At 38.3% G+C, this 18,325-nt stretch overlaps 1 protein-coding gene across 5 annotated transcripts in view; it reads right to left on the minus strand.

Moving 5' to 3' along the window:
- Positions 1-18,325, minus strand: part of LOC118800927 (R3H domain-containing protein 1) — a 73,271-nt gene that overhangs the window by 26,286 nt on the left and 28,660 nt on the right. For 4 of the 5 annotated variants that reach the window (XM_036561098.1, XM_036561100.1, XM_036561099.1 and 1 more), the window contains exons 5-14: positions 15,807-15,896; positions 10,748-10,880; positions 10,322-10,400; positions 8,273-8,332; positions 6,756-6,896; positions 6,107-6,215; positions 4,848-4,943; positions 3,810-3,838; positions 3,650-3,703; positions 3,300-3,517 (exon numbers count right to left, since the gene is read on the minus strand). In XM_036561098.1, coding sequence (XP_036416991.1) covers positions 3,300-3,517; positions 3,650-3,703; positions 3,810-3,838; positions 4,848-4,943; positions 6,107-6,215; positions 6,756-6,896; positions 8,273-8,332; positions 10,322-10,400; positions 10,748-10,880; positions 15,807-15,896 — 1,009 coding nt within the window. The remainder of the gene's footprint in view (positions 1-3,299; positions 3,518-3,649; positions 3,704-3,809; positions 3,839-4,847; positions 4,944-6,106; positions 6,216-6,755; positions 6,897-8,272; positions 8,333-10,321; positions 10,401-10,747; positions 10,881-15,806; positions 15,897-18,325) is intronic. The other variant, XM_036561102.1, reaches the window with a different exon arrangement.

Raw genomic sequence — 18,325 nt, forward strand, 5'->3', positions numbered from 1 at the left:
TGCTTGTACTTGTGTTGTTCCTGCTACTTTCAGGCCAACTCTAATTGAGGGACTGTCTCTCTTGCCTTCCTTTTTATTAGGCTGAAAGCACGTTGTAAAATCTGGTGTGGAGCACTTGTCCAGGGATGATTAGTTCCATATTAACAAATCTATTGCACAGACAGGGATGTTTAAGGTCTTTTCTAGGGCTCTGTATTTGAGTGTTGTAATAATGCTGTCAAACTTTCAAAAGCTCCTTCACATTCGCCATGACTGCTTCTTGAAATCTGAAATCTTCTCAACCAATAGCAATGTATTTTATAATGGCACCAACTGCAATTTGCACAAGAACTTTGTATTTGCAGCATAATAACTAGAACTAGATTTATATGTAATCTTTATATGTTTTTTGTTAAAATAGTGTCTGAATACTTCTATTTGTATCAATGTCACTTTTTAAATATGCTTATAAATACATGTTTGTGTTCAAAGTTGTGTGTAAATGTATGTGAATGTGCCTGAATACTTCTTGCATTTATAAAAGTTAATCATATGCACTTTTTTAATACTCTTACTGTATGCCAAAAGAATGTTTTACAAACCTGACATTGCTTATTGCGATGCCACTGTTTATTGCTTATTTTCCACTAAAATAAATCTAACAGGATATTGAGAGAGCAAACGTTTACAGAAAGGAAACTCAAATATAAATCAGGAATTTAAAATCTACTTGGCAACAGGGACACCACTACTATACGGACATTACATGGCGATCGGTTAATGAATAAATCATTTAAAATATCATGAAAACTTAAATCAATATCATGAAAGTTTCAGTATTACGATGTATCGGTTTAGACCAGGGTTTCTCAACCTGTGGGCTGTGAAGCACCCACAAGTGGTCCCACAAGTGCCTGTTCTCAGGGGGAGGCAGTAGATCACACTGGGCGTGGTCACGTGCCAGAGAAGTCCCTGAGGATGCTTTCACCTACCTTGTCTGGTGAGGACCTATCACACTTTTTCTTTAGTTCGCTTTATTCTCACGTGTGAACATTTCACCCATATTTGGGTCTACAACAAATGGCTGAATTGTGGACAGCGGGATGGTCGGCTTCCAAACAAACCCTAGGTCAGTTCACGGCTACTGAAAACACGTTCCATGATCAAACAAGGGAATTCATTAATAGAGCTTGCTTTTCTTCTCTTCTAGCAGCGCCTTCGGCGTCGTACAGTCAGTATAATTCACCTCTTTTAACGTCTGACTCTTTACAGACTTTCAGTTGCTCTCATGTCGTTCCTGCAGCACCAGCTGCAGCTGTTAAAAATGACAGATGAGCCTTAAAATAATAGCGAAGATCCACGTTTGATTTTGTCTCACTGATTGCGGGCATCAGCGGCCTGAGTGGTTAAACTCAAATTGATATCCAATAACAAAGAAGCAGGTATCAAATAAGGTTTATTATAATTGTTGATTGTGACGACGCTAATCCAAAATCCCGGCAAGTGGTGTGGGGCTTGGCTACTTAAAATGAATCACAAAAACCCCCAAAACTAAAGAGACATCCTGAGACCAAACAATTAATCTTGTGGCAAAGCCAGTGGAAAATTTTCAGTGAAAACACAAATGGACCGCAGCTCCAAATCACAGTCCACATCTACCTTGTACATTTCTGTTCCCTCCCCTTTTTTGTAACACCACTGCAACCATGTGTTTTTTTCCCCACATTATGGGTCCTAACTGTAATTTTGGTATCTGTGATTGAACTGGTCTGATCTTTTTCAGGCAGTAATTCTCCGTAAATGCAAAAAATTGCATTTAAAAAAGCTGATTTTAGTTTTCCTGTGGGCCACTATACTTTGTATGTATGAGCAGGTGATCCTTGGGGTGGAAAAGGTTGAGAACCCCTGGTTTAGACGATATCTCACCCAGCCCTAATTTCCACCTACTTGTTATAGGCAGCCTCCAGGTGCTTCCAGTGTATGTGACATTTGTTCCAAAGGGTGTGCTATTGCTCACACTGCTGTCGGTGATGTGTGTGCGTGAGCCGTCCATTTTAGACAGCCTATTAGTGCTGTTGCTGCTGGCAGAGCAGTGTGTGTCTGTTATAATACCTGCTTTCGAGATCCTGCTGGTGATGGTGTGTGTGCTCTTTTACTCACTTTACAGAGCCTGCTGCTGTTCTTGCTGCTAGTTGTGCTATTGTACTTGTTTCAGACAGCCTGCTGGTATTCTTGCTCATAATGGAGATTTGTGCTTTTGTGTGTTTTGTAATTCTGAACACGCAGTGGGTGACCTTGTGAGTGGTGTTCCGTGTGTGTATGTACAGTACTTTGCAAAAGCCAGATGCCACCAATAATAATTTCTAGTCAAATCTGTCATTAAGTATAATTTATTCTCCATTTTTCAGCACCAGGGCAGCAAAAAACATTTAACAGAATGTTGAATAAAAACCTTTTTTTCAGTATTCAGCCTTTTGCCTTTTATTGCAGCTTTCATTCTTTTTGGTAGATTTCAGTTTTTCAAAGGAATATGCAGGTATATTCTTCCACATCTCCAAAGTTCAGTCTTAGAAGTTGGTTGCATTTTCTGCTTCACACAATCCAAGCACTCCCAGACACATTCAGTGATGCTGAGGTCTGGACTCAGTCCACTGTTCTGAGAACCCCAGCAGCTTCTTTGTTTCATTTGCATATTTTCTTCTTTTGTGTCTATTTCCTTTTCTCAGTAATGGCTTCCTGACAGCTACAGAACTCAACGCTATGAGTCTGAAAAATTGTCTTCTCACCGTGGACGGATGGACAGGAGCACCTGTGGATTTTTCTCAGATCTTTTTTTGCCTTTTCTCAGCAAGAGTAGAGTTTGATTTTCTCCTCTCTCTCAAAGATGAAAGCTTTAAGTATTGTTTACCTGATGGGGACAGTACACAGTTGCACATTTTCGCTATGTATCTATTTATAATTTAACAAAACTCCAGTTTTGTTAACTCTTCTCATACGTAATCTCCTCTTAAGTATGTCTGAAAATGTAATTACTTGACTGGAAATTAAATAAATGACAGGTGGTCTCTGACTTTTGCACAGTACCGTATGCATGTCTGTCATGCTATACAGTTTTTAGAAAGCCTAATGCTGCTCATATAGCAGCTATAAATGCGCCAGAATTTTTCAATATTCAAATAGCCAGCAAACAGAACAGTATTTTTACATTAAAATGATCTTTAGAGAGCGTGTTGTTCTTCCTCCTAGCAAAGTTGTGTTTGCTTGCTTTGGACTGCTAGCAGTTCTTCCTGCTGCTGGTTTGTGAGTGTGCATTACAGTACCTGTTTTAGACAGTCTGCTGGTGCTCTTGCTGCTGGCTGAGCTGTCTCCGCGGATGAGCAGGCTGATGCCGCTGAAGCTGCTGGCTTTGGTGATGGCGGGCTTCAGGTTCCGGTGGGAGCTGTCTGAGTCCGTGCTGCTCCACGGCCGAGGCTCGCAGCTTTTCGGCTCATTCTCAGAGCTGCTCTGACGACTATTCCCCGAACGGCCGTCTCTCAACCTGTGCACACACGCGAGAGAATTCACGTTCACTTAAAAATACACAGCTATCTTTCTCACACAGACAAACCAGGGCCCTTAGTCATGTGGGATTACACAATTTTAAACCTGAAAGAAAGCATTAACGTATTACCTGAAGATTTGCCGCCTCTGCTGAGTGCTAATGCAGCTTACATCCTCCTGAATTCTGTGGGGGCAGAATTTACAAAAAAAAAGTAAACAAACAACCTAAGAAGGGATTTTCAAAGTCACACTAAAGACGAGTGTGTATGTAAAAGACAAAAAGAAATTACCTTTTATCAAACTGAAAATGATCTTGTCCCTGTGGAATTAAATATATGAACATTTAAATAAAACACCAAAAAGGTCATTAGTCAGTTTATGAAACAACGATTAGATAATGATTCAGACTGAACCTTCAACAAGCTAATACATGCATTTCTGAGAACAGAACTACTTCTTACGTCGATGTGAACTAGTTTTGGCTGCCGTTAAACTAAATTTGAATTTCTTTTATATAATAATTTAGTATAGAGATATTGGAGATAAACAACTGTCACCCCAGAACTTATACACCCGATCCATAACCAACAAGGCAACCCAGGTCTACAAGGACCCTACCCACCCACTTCGTTCATCATTCCGGTTGCTGCCATCAGGCAGGAGACTTAAGGTGCCACTAGCTAGAAAGAATGGGTACAAAAAATCATTTGTGCCCACTGCTGTGAGCATTCTGAATAAGGACATAATAAATACTCCCCTACATAGTTCATGTGCATTGCTGTTGTAAGTGTTTTTAAGTGTTTTATGTGTCTATGTATTTATGTACCAGACTGCCAAAGACAAATTTCCATTTCATGTAAATTTAATGGACAATAAAGTTTTTCTCATCTTATCTTATCTAGAGTCATATGCAAAAGACCCCTGGCCATGTTTTGTTGATTTTCTAAGTGAAAATAATACTCTACAGCAAACCCACTTAAATATGACATTTTTCTACAAATTTTAGTTCACAATATCTATTTATCTCCTGAGATTAACATAACAGAAAACAATAAAACATGGCCTGTGCAAAAGTTATGGCACATTTTATTCAGAAAATAAACAATAACTGTGCATTAAAATGTGTGTTTCTCTGCAGAGGATTTGTACCTTCACAAGCAATTTGACCAAGGGCACCCAAACTTGTAACAGTTCTACAGATTATAGCGATGAAAGGCCAGAACAAAGCGTGGTCTGTTTCCCCTACGCCAGCTAAACTCATCAAAGGCTCATTGAGCATCTGATGAACGCGATATTGATCGTTATTTTGAGAAAATGTCGAGACTCACGTCTTGAGCAAAGATTCGCTCCCTCGCTCTTTGGTACTCTTCTTCTCTCTCCTCAATAGACTTACTCCTCCTGTCGTCCTTCAGACGCATCCGAAGCTACCGAAATAAATAAAAATCAATAAATAAATAAATATATAAATAGACAAAAAAAACAACAATTCATTGCAATCATCTTCCCCAGCATGAGCACAAATGACCTACTGCAATATACATGCATTTTCAGTGAAAGTTATTTTGCAGAACTGTTTTCAACCCTTAAAGGGGAATTCCACCAATTTTGCTACATTTCTGCATAATAACATGGTCAAGATGTAAACAAAGTCATTCCGAGTTTTATGTGAAATGTTTTGTTTAAGAGAAATGTACTGAACCAGAATTGCTCACAGTGATGGTGAAAGGAACTAGACGCCCAAAGTATTTAATGCCTCTGAAAGTTTTGTAATGTAGTAAAATGTTTATGAGTACACAGTCTAATGCCTGAAACATTGTTTTTCTGTAGCTCTGAGATTAAATTTTGGACTAAAACATTTTTTTTTTTAATTTCTGAGAGGAATATGAAGAGCATTATAAGGCAAAACAGTCCCTATTTTTATTTTAACTTTATCAACATTACACATAAAAATCCAGAAGACACATGTAGGTTCACTGGTGGTGTTGAAAAAGTAAGTAAATTTTGATGTAGACATTTTGACCTCTGGTTTTGACCACCATCACTGTAAAGAAATCTTAGTCAGTAATTTTCTCTACAATGCACCATTTTACATCAAACTTTATCATACCTTTATTTACATCTCAATCACAGAATTATGCAGAATTTTAAAATAGGTGGAATTCCCCTTTGAATGCAGACTACAAACTGCCATGATACAGAAAGACTGTTACTCACAATAATAAATATATAATAAAAACCTGTTTTTTAGATTAAGCAGCATATCAGAATATGTCAACATGGTTTATAATTTCTTGTGCACAAATTTTGTCAGACCCAAGACTATTTCAAACATGCTGAGTTACACACTAAAGAGCACTGAATTGTCTAATTATACATCATTATAACCTTTTCAAAGGACAAAAAGAACAATTTTAACGATGTTGGCATTTAGTTATTAGTAAGGTGTTCAAGACAAGAACACTGAAGAATACTAGGGCGGGGCCAAAATGGATCAAAAAGAGGTCAAAAGTCATCAGTGACCAAAGGTATGCATTTATAGCTTAAATCTGTGCTCAACAAACTGGTCGAGAATTACTGTGGAGCTTACCCTGCCATCCTCCTGGTCTAGACTGAGGTTGTCTCTCTTCAAGATGTAACGCTTCTGGAAATCATCCGTCTTATCGTCTTTAATGTGCTCTGAAAACTTCTGATCCGGTCTGCAAAGGAGAGATCTGTACTCAACGTCTGACAGCTTCACAATAAAGCCTTCAAACTGCCTCACCAACAAACCTGCGGAAACTGCCAGGCACTGTAGTGCCATTATGTAGCACACTGGCCCAATTTGTTACTGCTTCTACTTTATAGGTAATAGTCGCTTTTATATGACCAGCCATGCATTTAAGGGACCTAGGCTTGGGCAAAATTACACCATCATAGTCCAGTGAAAATTTGAATTTTTTTCAGGGCACCTTTGTGTAATCCATTACCGTAGAACAGTCCATCTTTAATGCATATTTGTTTTGTAGACAATCAGGAACTCCATCAAAAACCTAAAGTGCCACTGCGGCTCAGCTGCTTTTAAAACTGCGCTTCACAGCCCATACTGCGCATAAGCCACTGAACACCAGACGAGGCTTGTAGTCTACAGTTTGAAGGCATAAATGTCAGTGGTTTCAGAGTATTAAGAGTCAGGGGACCGATGCAAAGTCTGCTAATAAATGCCTTTCAAGCTAAAAAGGTCATTAGTCAGCACTCACATCCTCGTATTGATGGTTTTGTTGATGATGACCGATTTGCCGGTCGGGTCGACGTTGTGGTCCAGGCCGAAATAGGCCGCCACCCTGTGCAGCAGCATCCTGTGGTATGATGTCATAGGGGGGAACTTCCTCTTCTGAGACCTGAGAGGAAAAAATAAACTTGCATTTAACTACCCAGTGTTTAAATTATTTTAACTGCATTGATTGCAATTAAAGCTGCACAATGTATTTGTTGTTAAATGTCCCAGTATTGACCTTTGCAGTACTGATACTGCACAAGGCTGCAATAAGCAAATTAGCCCTCTAAATTCATTTTCTTAATGATCATTTTAACTTGGCATGGTCACAACAATCTCCGATGTTTAACTATTCTAATAAATAATGCCCATAATAATGCACGCCTGTCTTTTTTGTCACATGGAGGGTTCATTAACTGAAATTTGAAGCAATATTATCAAAGACATGGCATGGTATTTTGTACACATTGTGCAGCCTTAAAGAAGAATTCCATTGATCCTACACATTTTTTGCATAATTAAACTGCTAACAAAACCAATCAGAGTAGAGGTGATGTGTGTTTTTCCAGATAAACTTACTGAGTCAGAATTGTTCATAGTGGTGATAGGAACCAGACGTCTGAAGAGATTAATGCCTCTAGAAGCTACACCACAGAAAGCTATTACATTAAACTGTTTCGAATATGCTGCCTAATGCCTGTTGTACAGTGGCTCATGCAGGTTTTGGCTTAATAAGTACTTTTTAAAATACATTCATACTGGCAAAATAGCAACTAATTTTTATTTTTCTCAATATTATACAATCATATGGAAAAGTTTGGGCTCCCATACTCAACACATCCTACACAAAGAACACACTTCTGCACATTTTAATGCACAATTGCTGTTTATTTGCTGAATTGAGCCCTGTGCAAAAGTTACGGTACCTTTTGTGTTAGTTTTTTTTTTCTCAATGTGCTAAACTCAGCAAGTAAATAGAAACTGTGCACTAATATTTGCGGAAAATATATTTCATAAACATATTTAAAAACATATTTAAGTTCCCTGTAGAAGATGAGTATATTCGCTTTTTGTCCAGGGTGCTCCAACTTTTGCATATGACAATATAAATACTCAGAAGACACATGCAGGGTAATTGGTTGTTTTGGACAGTAAAATAAAAAACTAAAGCTGTTTGTGTTGCAGACATCGTGACCCCTGGCTGCTATCACCACCATTGCAAAGAAATCAGAGGTAGCAAATTTCCCTTCTTTGTTGTTCTACAATTACAGACTGTAGCCCATCTGTTTCTGTATATACTTTGTTGCCCTCTTTCACTCTGATCTTCAATGATCAGGAGCACCACAGGACCAACACAGAGCAGGTAATATTTGGGTTTTGGATCATTCTCAGCACATGAAAGCAGCTTAATGACTAAACCGTGCAGTGTTGCGTCCTTCCTGTCCAGATTTGCATACAGCAGCTGTCTGGAAAATTCCCAACTTTCACTACCAGACTTACTCGTTGTTGCTGATGAAGTCCAGAATGTCCTGCTCCAGTTTCAGCAGCATCATTCTGTCCCTGTAACGACAACAGCTATTAGCATTCATCGAAGAAACGCACCTAATGACAATCCAATACATTGAGCTTGGCTGTGCAAACAAGAATGCCTCCAGCACATGAAAGTAATCTACATTTATCCACACAACGGAAAAGCAAATGTAAAACAAGGCTCTCCGCTGTATAATCACAGAAAAACTAGCTCTGTAAGATCTTAACATAATTTCACACTCAACAGAATGTGGCGGAGCAAGGCGATGAGGATTCTAAGGAAAGAAAGCATCTCAAAACCACTTTTCAAGAGAGAAGAAAAAACTTGAAACAATTGAAAGGGAATGCTTTTTCCCCTGTTTGCAGCTTGAGGCATAAACTTTCCCTCAAGAAAAAGCTAAAGTTGGCTTTGTTGAGTCAACATAAGAAGAAAGGAAAGTTTCTGAACAAACCTTAGCTTTATTTTTCAGGAGAAAAGCAACATTTGATTCATCATTCCCCAGAGGCATGCCCACAGTGCCCAGAGGGCATGAAGAAGGGGAACGGGGGGGTATCAAAAATGTGAAATGTGAGAGGAGAGGTGGGTGATATGTCAAGAAAAATAACATTACAATAAGCATTCTGTTGATATGTAATATGCATCATAATAATAATTATACAAACAGGTTGGAATGGACAGTAAGCACCAGAAATCCAGCAATGCCACATTGATAAAAAGGCTGAGATGAATACAATGACATTTTCTTTATTTAACATTTCCAAAAATAAACTATTTAACAAGGAAAAACAGAGGAAAAAATGACTGGTTGTTATTCACAGACTCCCTGCAATTGGTCTAAATTAGGGATGCACCGATGTGAGTAATGTGGACCGATGCCAATATGCAATATTTTTCATGTATATCTGTTGATACTGATGCAAACACATTTGTAAAATGTAGAAACAGGGGCTACATCTGCCTTGATTAGCATTATTAAATGTAATAATACACAAGACGGAGTGCCATACCGTGAGATATTGGCTGTGGTAGGGACAATACCACAGCTTTAGTATTGACGTTTATTATTAGATTTTGGCTTTCCAGTGCATCTAGTTTGTAATTTGAAAGCACACAAACCTCTGACCATGTGGAGTGAATTTAAGTCCAGGCTGGTCAATAGCTTAATCATTCAGAATTGAAACAAAACCAATAGATTTGGTGAATTCATTACAGTTCATTTCAGCAGGCTCGCTACTCATAATTTAAAATTTAGTTTCGTTCAGAAGTAACTATGACAAAGTGAAATAAAACATTCATTTCTGTCGGGTTACAAACGCAGTATCTACCGATTTCAACATGATTCTGACAATACTGTGCACCCCTATTCTAAATCTGATTCAGGAGTTGACACTGCCTATTGCCTATTTTTTCCTTTTAATAAACCACCAGATCAGTTGAATTTCCCACATTCACAAATATCCATTAATAACAAAACCATTACTTTGCACACTTTTCCGCAAAAACCATAAACTGTCTGTTCAGAACTAATTACATCAGATTGTGTCAAAATTTGCCAAATGTAACCACCACAAGAGGTAACATGACAGCAAAGCTTTTACTAATGTGAAGCTTTAAACCATCCATAACCTTTTTTTTTTTTTTATAAAAGAGCGCTGTCCTCTAAACATGTTAGAGCACAAAGTAAGAAATTAGACCTTTTTCATTCTCATAAGCCCCACGATGTCTCAATGAATTAATTTACCCCTTTCTTTTATTTACATTTACCTGCCTCAACCCAACAAACCCAATTCACATTTTGATGATTTCAGTATATTACGACTGTGAAATCTAACGACTGGAAAATTATTGCAGTCAGCTTAAATAATTGAGACCATCTCAAACACTGAGTTTAGCTAAATATGTATTAATTGTGACAGGCCTACTCAGGAAAGAGAATTATGCTGCTATTTATCACGATAACATATCACCACACTGCCCACCTCTAACAGAGTGAAAGTATATAAGCACGATGAACATACCGGGGGTTATTCTTCAGTGTGTTGACTAGAAATTCATGGAGATCTATGCCTGTGGAGTCCGTGTATTCCTGACTGGGGTCTGAGCGAGAAAAATGAAATAAATAAACAGAGAGAGAGATTTCACATACTGCACACATTCTGCTGCCTCCATCTGGCATGTGCGAAAACACCTCATCTGCCAACACGAGTCACTGTGACTGACGCACACATATATACACAGCACATACACACACTTCTGCTGCTTGCACTTTGTCTAAGTATTGACTAATTTACTTCTGCATCGTTCTAACTGGTGTAATACGCGAAATTCTTAAAAATTCTCTCTAAAATTAGATCACAATCACAGTCATATTCATCTTGCTACATAAACACACACAGGCATGCGTGTACACACACAGACACAAACTCAGTCACACGTGCGCACACCTCTTGACAGCGATTTCCTTGGCAGTCTGTCGGCACTCTCGGTCTTGTCCGTGCTTTTCTCGCTGTGGTCCTCATCCCTACTGGCCGGTTCCTCTTTCTCTAAAGCCTGGCTGAGCTGCAAGTGGATTTTATCCTGCATAAAAACAACAGAGAAACATGCATTAAAAAAAATAAAAAAAAATACCAAATCAAACAATCTAGGGGAAAAAAAAATCATGACATTGCTCGATGAAAGGAGAAAAGCCAAATTAGCTGCTTTTTCTACTTTAATCGCTCCCGCTTTAGCAGACTAATTAAAAACATTACGGGGCGTTACATGCTTTGCTGCATAAACAGCATTTAAATGCATTTAAACGCAGGTCCTAGAGCTCCGACACTTGAAAGCTGCAGTGTTTCAAACTGCGCACTTGGAAAAATGCTTTATATAATAAGCCTGCTGGTGCAAACATTTAGAGCTAGTTTCCTAAAATGAAACTGATAAATATTAGCAGGGTTTCTCCAGTAAAATATCAATTTTAATCCAATGACAGCTTTAATACAGGAAAACTGCATGATCTAAATTCTCTCTTAGTATAAATGTCTTAATATGGTATGTTTATTTCCTTCAAACGACTAGCAATCTCTAAATCAGTGAGCTCAAAACACATGAATAGATACAAAAGATTAAGCAGAGGAATCTAATTAGCCTGCTGGGTGTCAAAGCAGATACACAGTTCTGAGACAAAACTACTGTAAATTTCACCAATTCTTCAGCGTTAAACAGCTCAAAATGCCTGGCAGTATTTGCAGAGATCCAATGAATGACTCAAAAGACTAATGGGTACAAGTGTTGAAGAGTGGAGGTGCATTTTGTAACATCAGCTAAAGATACAGCATATAATGTACTGTGTATCATCAGGCATTAGTTGTATATTTAAATAGCTAGTTCTACTATGATTAAAATAATTGCGAATGAATCACATTTTGGGCAGTAAATCACGATTAATTGCTGCTGTCTTGCTCAAATTTGAATCTAAAGAATGCTTTTCTACTTAAAAGCAATGCAATTCTGTTAACAGTGGACAAAATAAGCATAAACAGAATGCATTTATTACCTTCAAAATGATAAAATGCTTGCATTTGCTCCTTCTTTCAAAAACACAACCAGAATTCTCACTGTTCTCAGAGCACCGGTACAAGAACAAATTTTGTCCTGAATGTCCTACCACTTCATTATGCATGAATACAAATGAACAGATTTTGTTTTAATGATGCGTACCACCAGAAAAAAAACGTGTGCTACTGTATTTACAGGGCATGATGGAAAATGTGCCTACTTAGCTCATTACACAGGTCACAAAAGAAGCACCATTTAATCTTGCAAATGAACTTGCATGACTGTCAGGTCTCAGTTTAGGTAATAACTGCTAGGGAGGTTTTGCCTTTGCTACGGTCTCCCATCAGTGAAAGTAAATCTCAAAAGGTTTTTACACTCTCTGAAGAAAAAAAAATTGTTTCACCACACACAGCACAGCGTCACAGAAACACTGTACTGCAAATACATAGCCATGACTATGAAAATTATGGAAACTGTTGGAAATTATCCTCCATTTTCGTGCAGTTAGCAAGCCATGTATCTCACCAACCATAAACAGTAAAAACACAAACAGAAACATATTTATACCAGGTATTTATACACTCACAAAAGAATAGTGATACACACTGAGATGTAACATAAAGAGTAGGGCTCCCAAATGGCAACTAAGTGTTGGCTCCATTGTTGGGAGATCATGACCTCAATCCACAGCGATGCCACAGCCGTCCTTATTTGCAGTTTAGCTATGTATTTGCGGTGCAATGTCTCGATTTGTCAGCCAATATGGTCAAAATTACAGCCAAACGTGTTGATTTTGTGCGTTTTATTTAAAAGGGCTACAAAACAGCTGCTAAACAAAATCAACCATAAGCTAAATGGACCTCTCATACAACTGAAAATCCCCCAAACAGAGCATTTAATTTGCCTGCACTGAGAACTTAAAACTAAGGAAAAATTTTTAACAGTTGGTAGATGTGCTGTAAAATTTGTGATATCAGGGCACAAAATAAATTGCAGTGCAAAGCAGATCACCTGGTTTCGATCACCAATAAGAACCAACACTTTTGGGACTCGAATGATGGAATAAAAATGGTAGTTCCTAACATTGTTCAGGTAATCCTTCAGAGCTTGGACAATGCAGGAAAATCCATTTAAATTAATTACAAAGAAATAAGAGGGAATATAAAATTTCATATTAAGTTTGTGGTCCTCTGTTTATTTCAAATCAGTCGCAGATTATCACAGCAGCATACAGTGCACACGCAGCTGGACTTCAGCATGGACTACTAAGGATGATCTGAAGGGTTAAAATAGGACTATGCATTAATGGCCTTAAGCAATTAGTGGTGTTAATGAGTGACTTTGACTGCCCTATGAGTAACACAAGTGATAATTTGATCATTTCGAACTTAATTATGAATTACAGCACATGTATCTTCCCCCTCCCTGTCGTGCTTGTCCTAATTTTCTGCTATGGACTTCATTTCACCCCAGGAGGGAAGAATTAAGTTCAGAACATTCCCAAAGGAGATGGGGATGGGGAGGGGGGTACGTAAAGTGCCCATTAAAAGGGCTTGATGAGCGTCATTTTTGAGTTCTATTACATTCTATTGAAACAAGAAGCTTGTGCAGTACTTGCTTTAGCTAATAACATTCAAGAAACAGCACATCCTGGCAACATGTAAATACACTTAATCGCAGCTAGATAACATAATAACCTCCACTCTTCCAAATCAATAAACTCAGGCCATTTCCTTTGTAACAAATTCCTTGGTTGGGAAAAGAAAAATGCATACAGAACTAAGAATACATCAGCGGATCATGGCTTTGCCTGAGCTAGCTACTAACATTCGATAGCTAGCAGTATTCACAGTAATGACGAAGGGAATTTATTGCTTGTGCACGTTTTATTGGATACAAAATTACTATACGTCCCTCAGTACGATATCAATTTTGTGCAATCAATATAAATATCAAAACATACTGAAGCATACAGCTGCCCATTAAACACATTTAATAAAAGCTCTGAATCAAAACGAGGGACTTCAAGCGAAGATCTACTGCTTTTTTTCCTGAGATATTTACATTAAACTGATTTCTACTGCTCTACAACTGCTCTCTCTCCCCTCCCCTCACTTTGTCTCAAGGACATGATGTGCTGTATCAGTAATTGTCCTGCCCTACATTGCTTTAAAGAAAAAAAGAAGAGAAAAAAGAGGGCAAAAAAAAACGCTCGTCTCTCTATCAATCAATTCCTCCCCCTCTCTCTCCTGAGCTCTGCAGAAATGATTCAGCTAAGTAAACTCAGTGTGAGAAAATAGGCAAGACGGCAGAGAGGAGTGGGGGGAGGGGGGAGGCTGAAAGAAGGAAAAGGTAGTGAAAGAGTGAGAGAGACCGAAATAAATGAGACGGACAGAGAGAGGGCTATGAATAGAGACCCTCTTTCTCAGGGGAGGAAATCTCATTCACTCGTTCAAGGACAGAAAACTGATTAAGGACGTCTGTTCGTCTTTCAGCCGCCAAATAAGGACCCACCGTGGAGTCCCGTTTGGAACGTCTTTTAACTCAAAATGCAGCTTCATCTAAAATATATTAAATAATCCTAAATAAAATGTTTTAAATAAATTAATAACCATGTTCTCCAACATAGCTTAAACACCATCTTAAACTTGTTTTAAGGTTAATTACACAATAATGGTCTATATGTTCATGTGGCTTTGTTCACTATAAGCTATTGCATACATGTATGTATTCAATGATCACAATTCTACAGTTAATAGCGATTAATCGCGTTTGTCTTAACTAAATAAATTTGATCCTAAAGTAAGCGCAAGATAAAACAAAGATGCTGCTGGACTTCTCAGAACAATGGACTGGCCACCCCTCCAAACCTCAACAATAGCAAAGGTGTTTGGGATTATTTGGATGGCGAGAAGCAGAAAATGCAACCAACTTCTAAGACTGAACTTTAGAGATGTGGAAAAATATCCCTGCAGATTTCTTTGAAAAACTGAAAACAAGTCTCCTGAAAAGAACGGAAGCTGTAATACAGACAAAGAGTGGACACATTAAATACTGAAACATATTAGATTGAGATGTTTTCTGCATTTTTCTGACGCTAACAAAATGAACATCCTATAGCTTTTTAATGGCTGTCCTGCCTGGAAGTGAAAATAAAGGAAGAGTGGTCTGAGTACTGTATCTGTAGTTCCATAACAATTCAACTCAGTAAGAAAAGCATCTGGTTTTATATTCTACAAAATGAGAAAAGCCTTTCAAACAGCATTTTTAGCAGCCACTCGTTCAGAACTCATTACAACTAAGCAGGATGACAAAATGCCCAGTGTGTTATATTTACCAAGTATTCTGCTGTCAAATTCGGAGCTGAATCAGGGGTGACAACGGTGCTAATTTGGCAATTTTGCCAAATATTGCTTTACTTTTAATGGCTCATATAAGCAGTGGGTGTGCGGTCTACCTGAGGGGGGCTATGGGTCTCTGAGCTGCAGAATAACTTAATAAATAGGGCAGAAATGGGGTTTGAGTGAAAGTGGCCAATTATATCAATCCGCAGAGCTTTGCTGCTGACACAGGAAAATTACATTTTATAGAGATGATGGATGCGAGTAATACTGCACTTGGGACAAACCAACTCCCTACACACATCTATTAAAAAAAACACAACACACGCCACACACACACGCCACACACACACACACACACACACACACACACACACACACATCTGTTCAACACATACACACACAAAAAAAAAGACACACTCTTCAGTCAAACACACGCACATCTACCACACATGGTGCTGAATTACTGGGTGCGCTGCTGATGCTGTAGAAGTGCGACTCTGGAGGGCTACAGCTGTGCTGGTGAGAGGCTTTTGACGCAAGTGCGGTAAATCTGGGCTGACTGTGTGTGTAAGCCAATCACACACACACACACACACACGCACACACACAGCACGTTTACCTGGTGTTGCTGCGGCTGCTCTGCGATCGTGGGCGGAGACGACTCTTCACACACCGCCAAACTCCGGACTAATTTTACTTTCGTGTTCGACTGGAGGAGAGTAACCATGGTTACTAATAAAGACAAGTCGAGCGCAGGAAGTCCAGCTAGGTGTACCATCAGAGGAAAGATGCGAGGCACAAATCTCCACACATTCATCTCGCATGCGCATGGAGCAAAAATCAGGAGAAGGATTTTTGAGGTATGATGTGGGAATGATCTCAAATTCATTCATGTCAGAGGTGTGCACCAAAACAGCAGCAGTCATGCCTGAGCTAAGGCCCGACCAATATATTGGAGGGTTGATAAAACTGGGTTCCTGGGCTTAGCGGAATTGATTAAAAAAAAGCCGCCAATAAGGCAATTATCCTCGTAAGAATTAGCGACTCACTCAATTGAAAATTCTAGCTGAAATCCAAATTCAAGACATATATGGCAAAAAAACAGTAAGCTGGCAATATTTTATGTAAACGGTTTTATTTAAAGTGTATTAATTTATTAAGTTACAGTATGTAGATGCCACAAAATCCAACATCAACCACAGAGAATAGCTGATCATCAAAGGCAATGAATTCCATTAATTATTACTTTTTTTTTTACTTTTTAGCACTGTGATTCATCAATTTTATCATAATTGAAAAAAAAAAAAAAGCTTTAGACAAAGTCACTATGCTTTCAGAGACTTTCCTTTCGGCGTCTATCGTTTTCTTGTATTCTGCAAATGGGGTAGGATTTCATGCTTTAAAGTGGAACTCAACATGAACGGAGATCACAAATTGCTTGTCTAATGTCCCTTGTAGAAATGGGGACAAGCCCACATTTTCAATGCTGATCTGCCACTACTCAAACTGCTTAAATGCACTGGCTGGCAGAGAGTGAAGAGAACATACAGCGTTTTATATCGATGTTTCTTACTGTCATCACAATTAAAATTATTTGTAAAGCCTTGGAATTTGACACTTCATTGTAACCAGTTTCACCTTCAGTTTTTTCCAAAATTTTCAGTCACTTTCCTATTATGAAAATTTTCAGTGGTGAAAATTTCAGTGCATCCCTAATAAGAACACTAATGACCACATACCACTAAGCTGAAAAATAGCTAATTTCTGAGGATTTTAATGGTTTTAAGCTCTTATGCCAGTAAGAACCTGTACACAGTAATCCAATGCTCACAATTATTATAGCAATACAGGCTGGGCTGAACTGTTACACTTCAACATAAAACACCATCATGGATATAATTAAGAATGTGAATGACTAACCATTTAACTGTTAACTGACAAAAAACTTGTTGTCCAATGCTGTTTCATTTCCAAGAAACAACCTTTAGTATTTGAAAAGGTGGGTTGATTAACATTTTTGAATTGTATGCATGAGGTTCCGTGAGATAAGCTTACCAAAAAATGAGTTCCACCAGATTTGAGATAAGTTTACCAAAAATTTTACTTAAAAAATAGTGGTGTTCGGGACGACCCTTTAAGAGGACAATTGCACATGTACCGTATCAAAAACAAACATTCGCAAGTGATAAAACAGACAACTATGTAGGTTTTTATTCCAAACAAGCCAGATGTGTTGAAATGAAAACCTGCAAGCACACCACACCTTTGTGGACAACATTGGACACCATGGTCCATGGTGGTGGTGTGAAGATGTTGTCATACATGGGTTCACAATTATAGAGAAGGACGCGGTGGACAATGACTACTGATGTACACTGAGCCAAAGCTAGCCCTGATCAAGATATACATGTTAGTTTTAACATGAGCTAGAAAAGAGTGATAACTTTAGAACGTCAGAATACAGAACTCTCAGTAGTATAATCATGAACATATAGTTGTCAGCCCCTGGGTTTAAACAAAACCAGGTTTATGCATAAGCTATGTTTAACATGGTTTTAGGCTGTTAACTTCATATACGTGATGCCTTGCCTCACTTGTTAGTACTATGATCATCATTTTTTCAGTGCATTAACACAGAATTCAGCGGACGTACATGGTAATGAGTGTGCATATAAGAAGTATTATACTATGGCTTCAAACTTGGCTAAGTCAGCCAACTTTTAGATCTGGAAGTTTTTGTTTTAGGTGATATTTTGATGGGTTGCGTGCGAATTCTAAGGTTTGTCGGTTAATCCCTGTCTAACGACAAAATGCTAATTAACAACAAAACTGATATCGGCCGGGCCCTATTCTCAGCATCTTAAAAAATATCTTCATTTAAAAAGGTCAAGAGGTACTACAAACGGCAAAAAAGCAACACAGACAGTACAAAAAACAAAACAAACAAAAAAAAAAGCTGCAAAATACAAGTACTACAAAGCAACAGTGCTCATGTCTCTAGTCAACCACCTTTAACAAAAGAGGTTAGTCAAAGGTCAAAAGATGCACAGCTGCAAGTACATGAAAACCGCAAGATGCTCTTTTTTGATAAATTCCAATTTGTACTGAATGTGACAATGAAAAATAAATAAACAAACC

The sequence above is a fragment of the Colossoma macropomum genome, unplaced genomic scaffold (genome assembly GCF_904425465.1).
Source record: "Colossoma macropomum unplaced genomic scaffold, Colossoma_macropomum, whole genome shotgun sequence".
In the NCBI taxonomy this organism is placed as follows: Eukaryota; Metazoa; Chordata; class Actinopteri; order Characiformes; family Serrasalmidae; genus Colossoma; species Colossoma macropomum.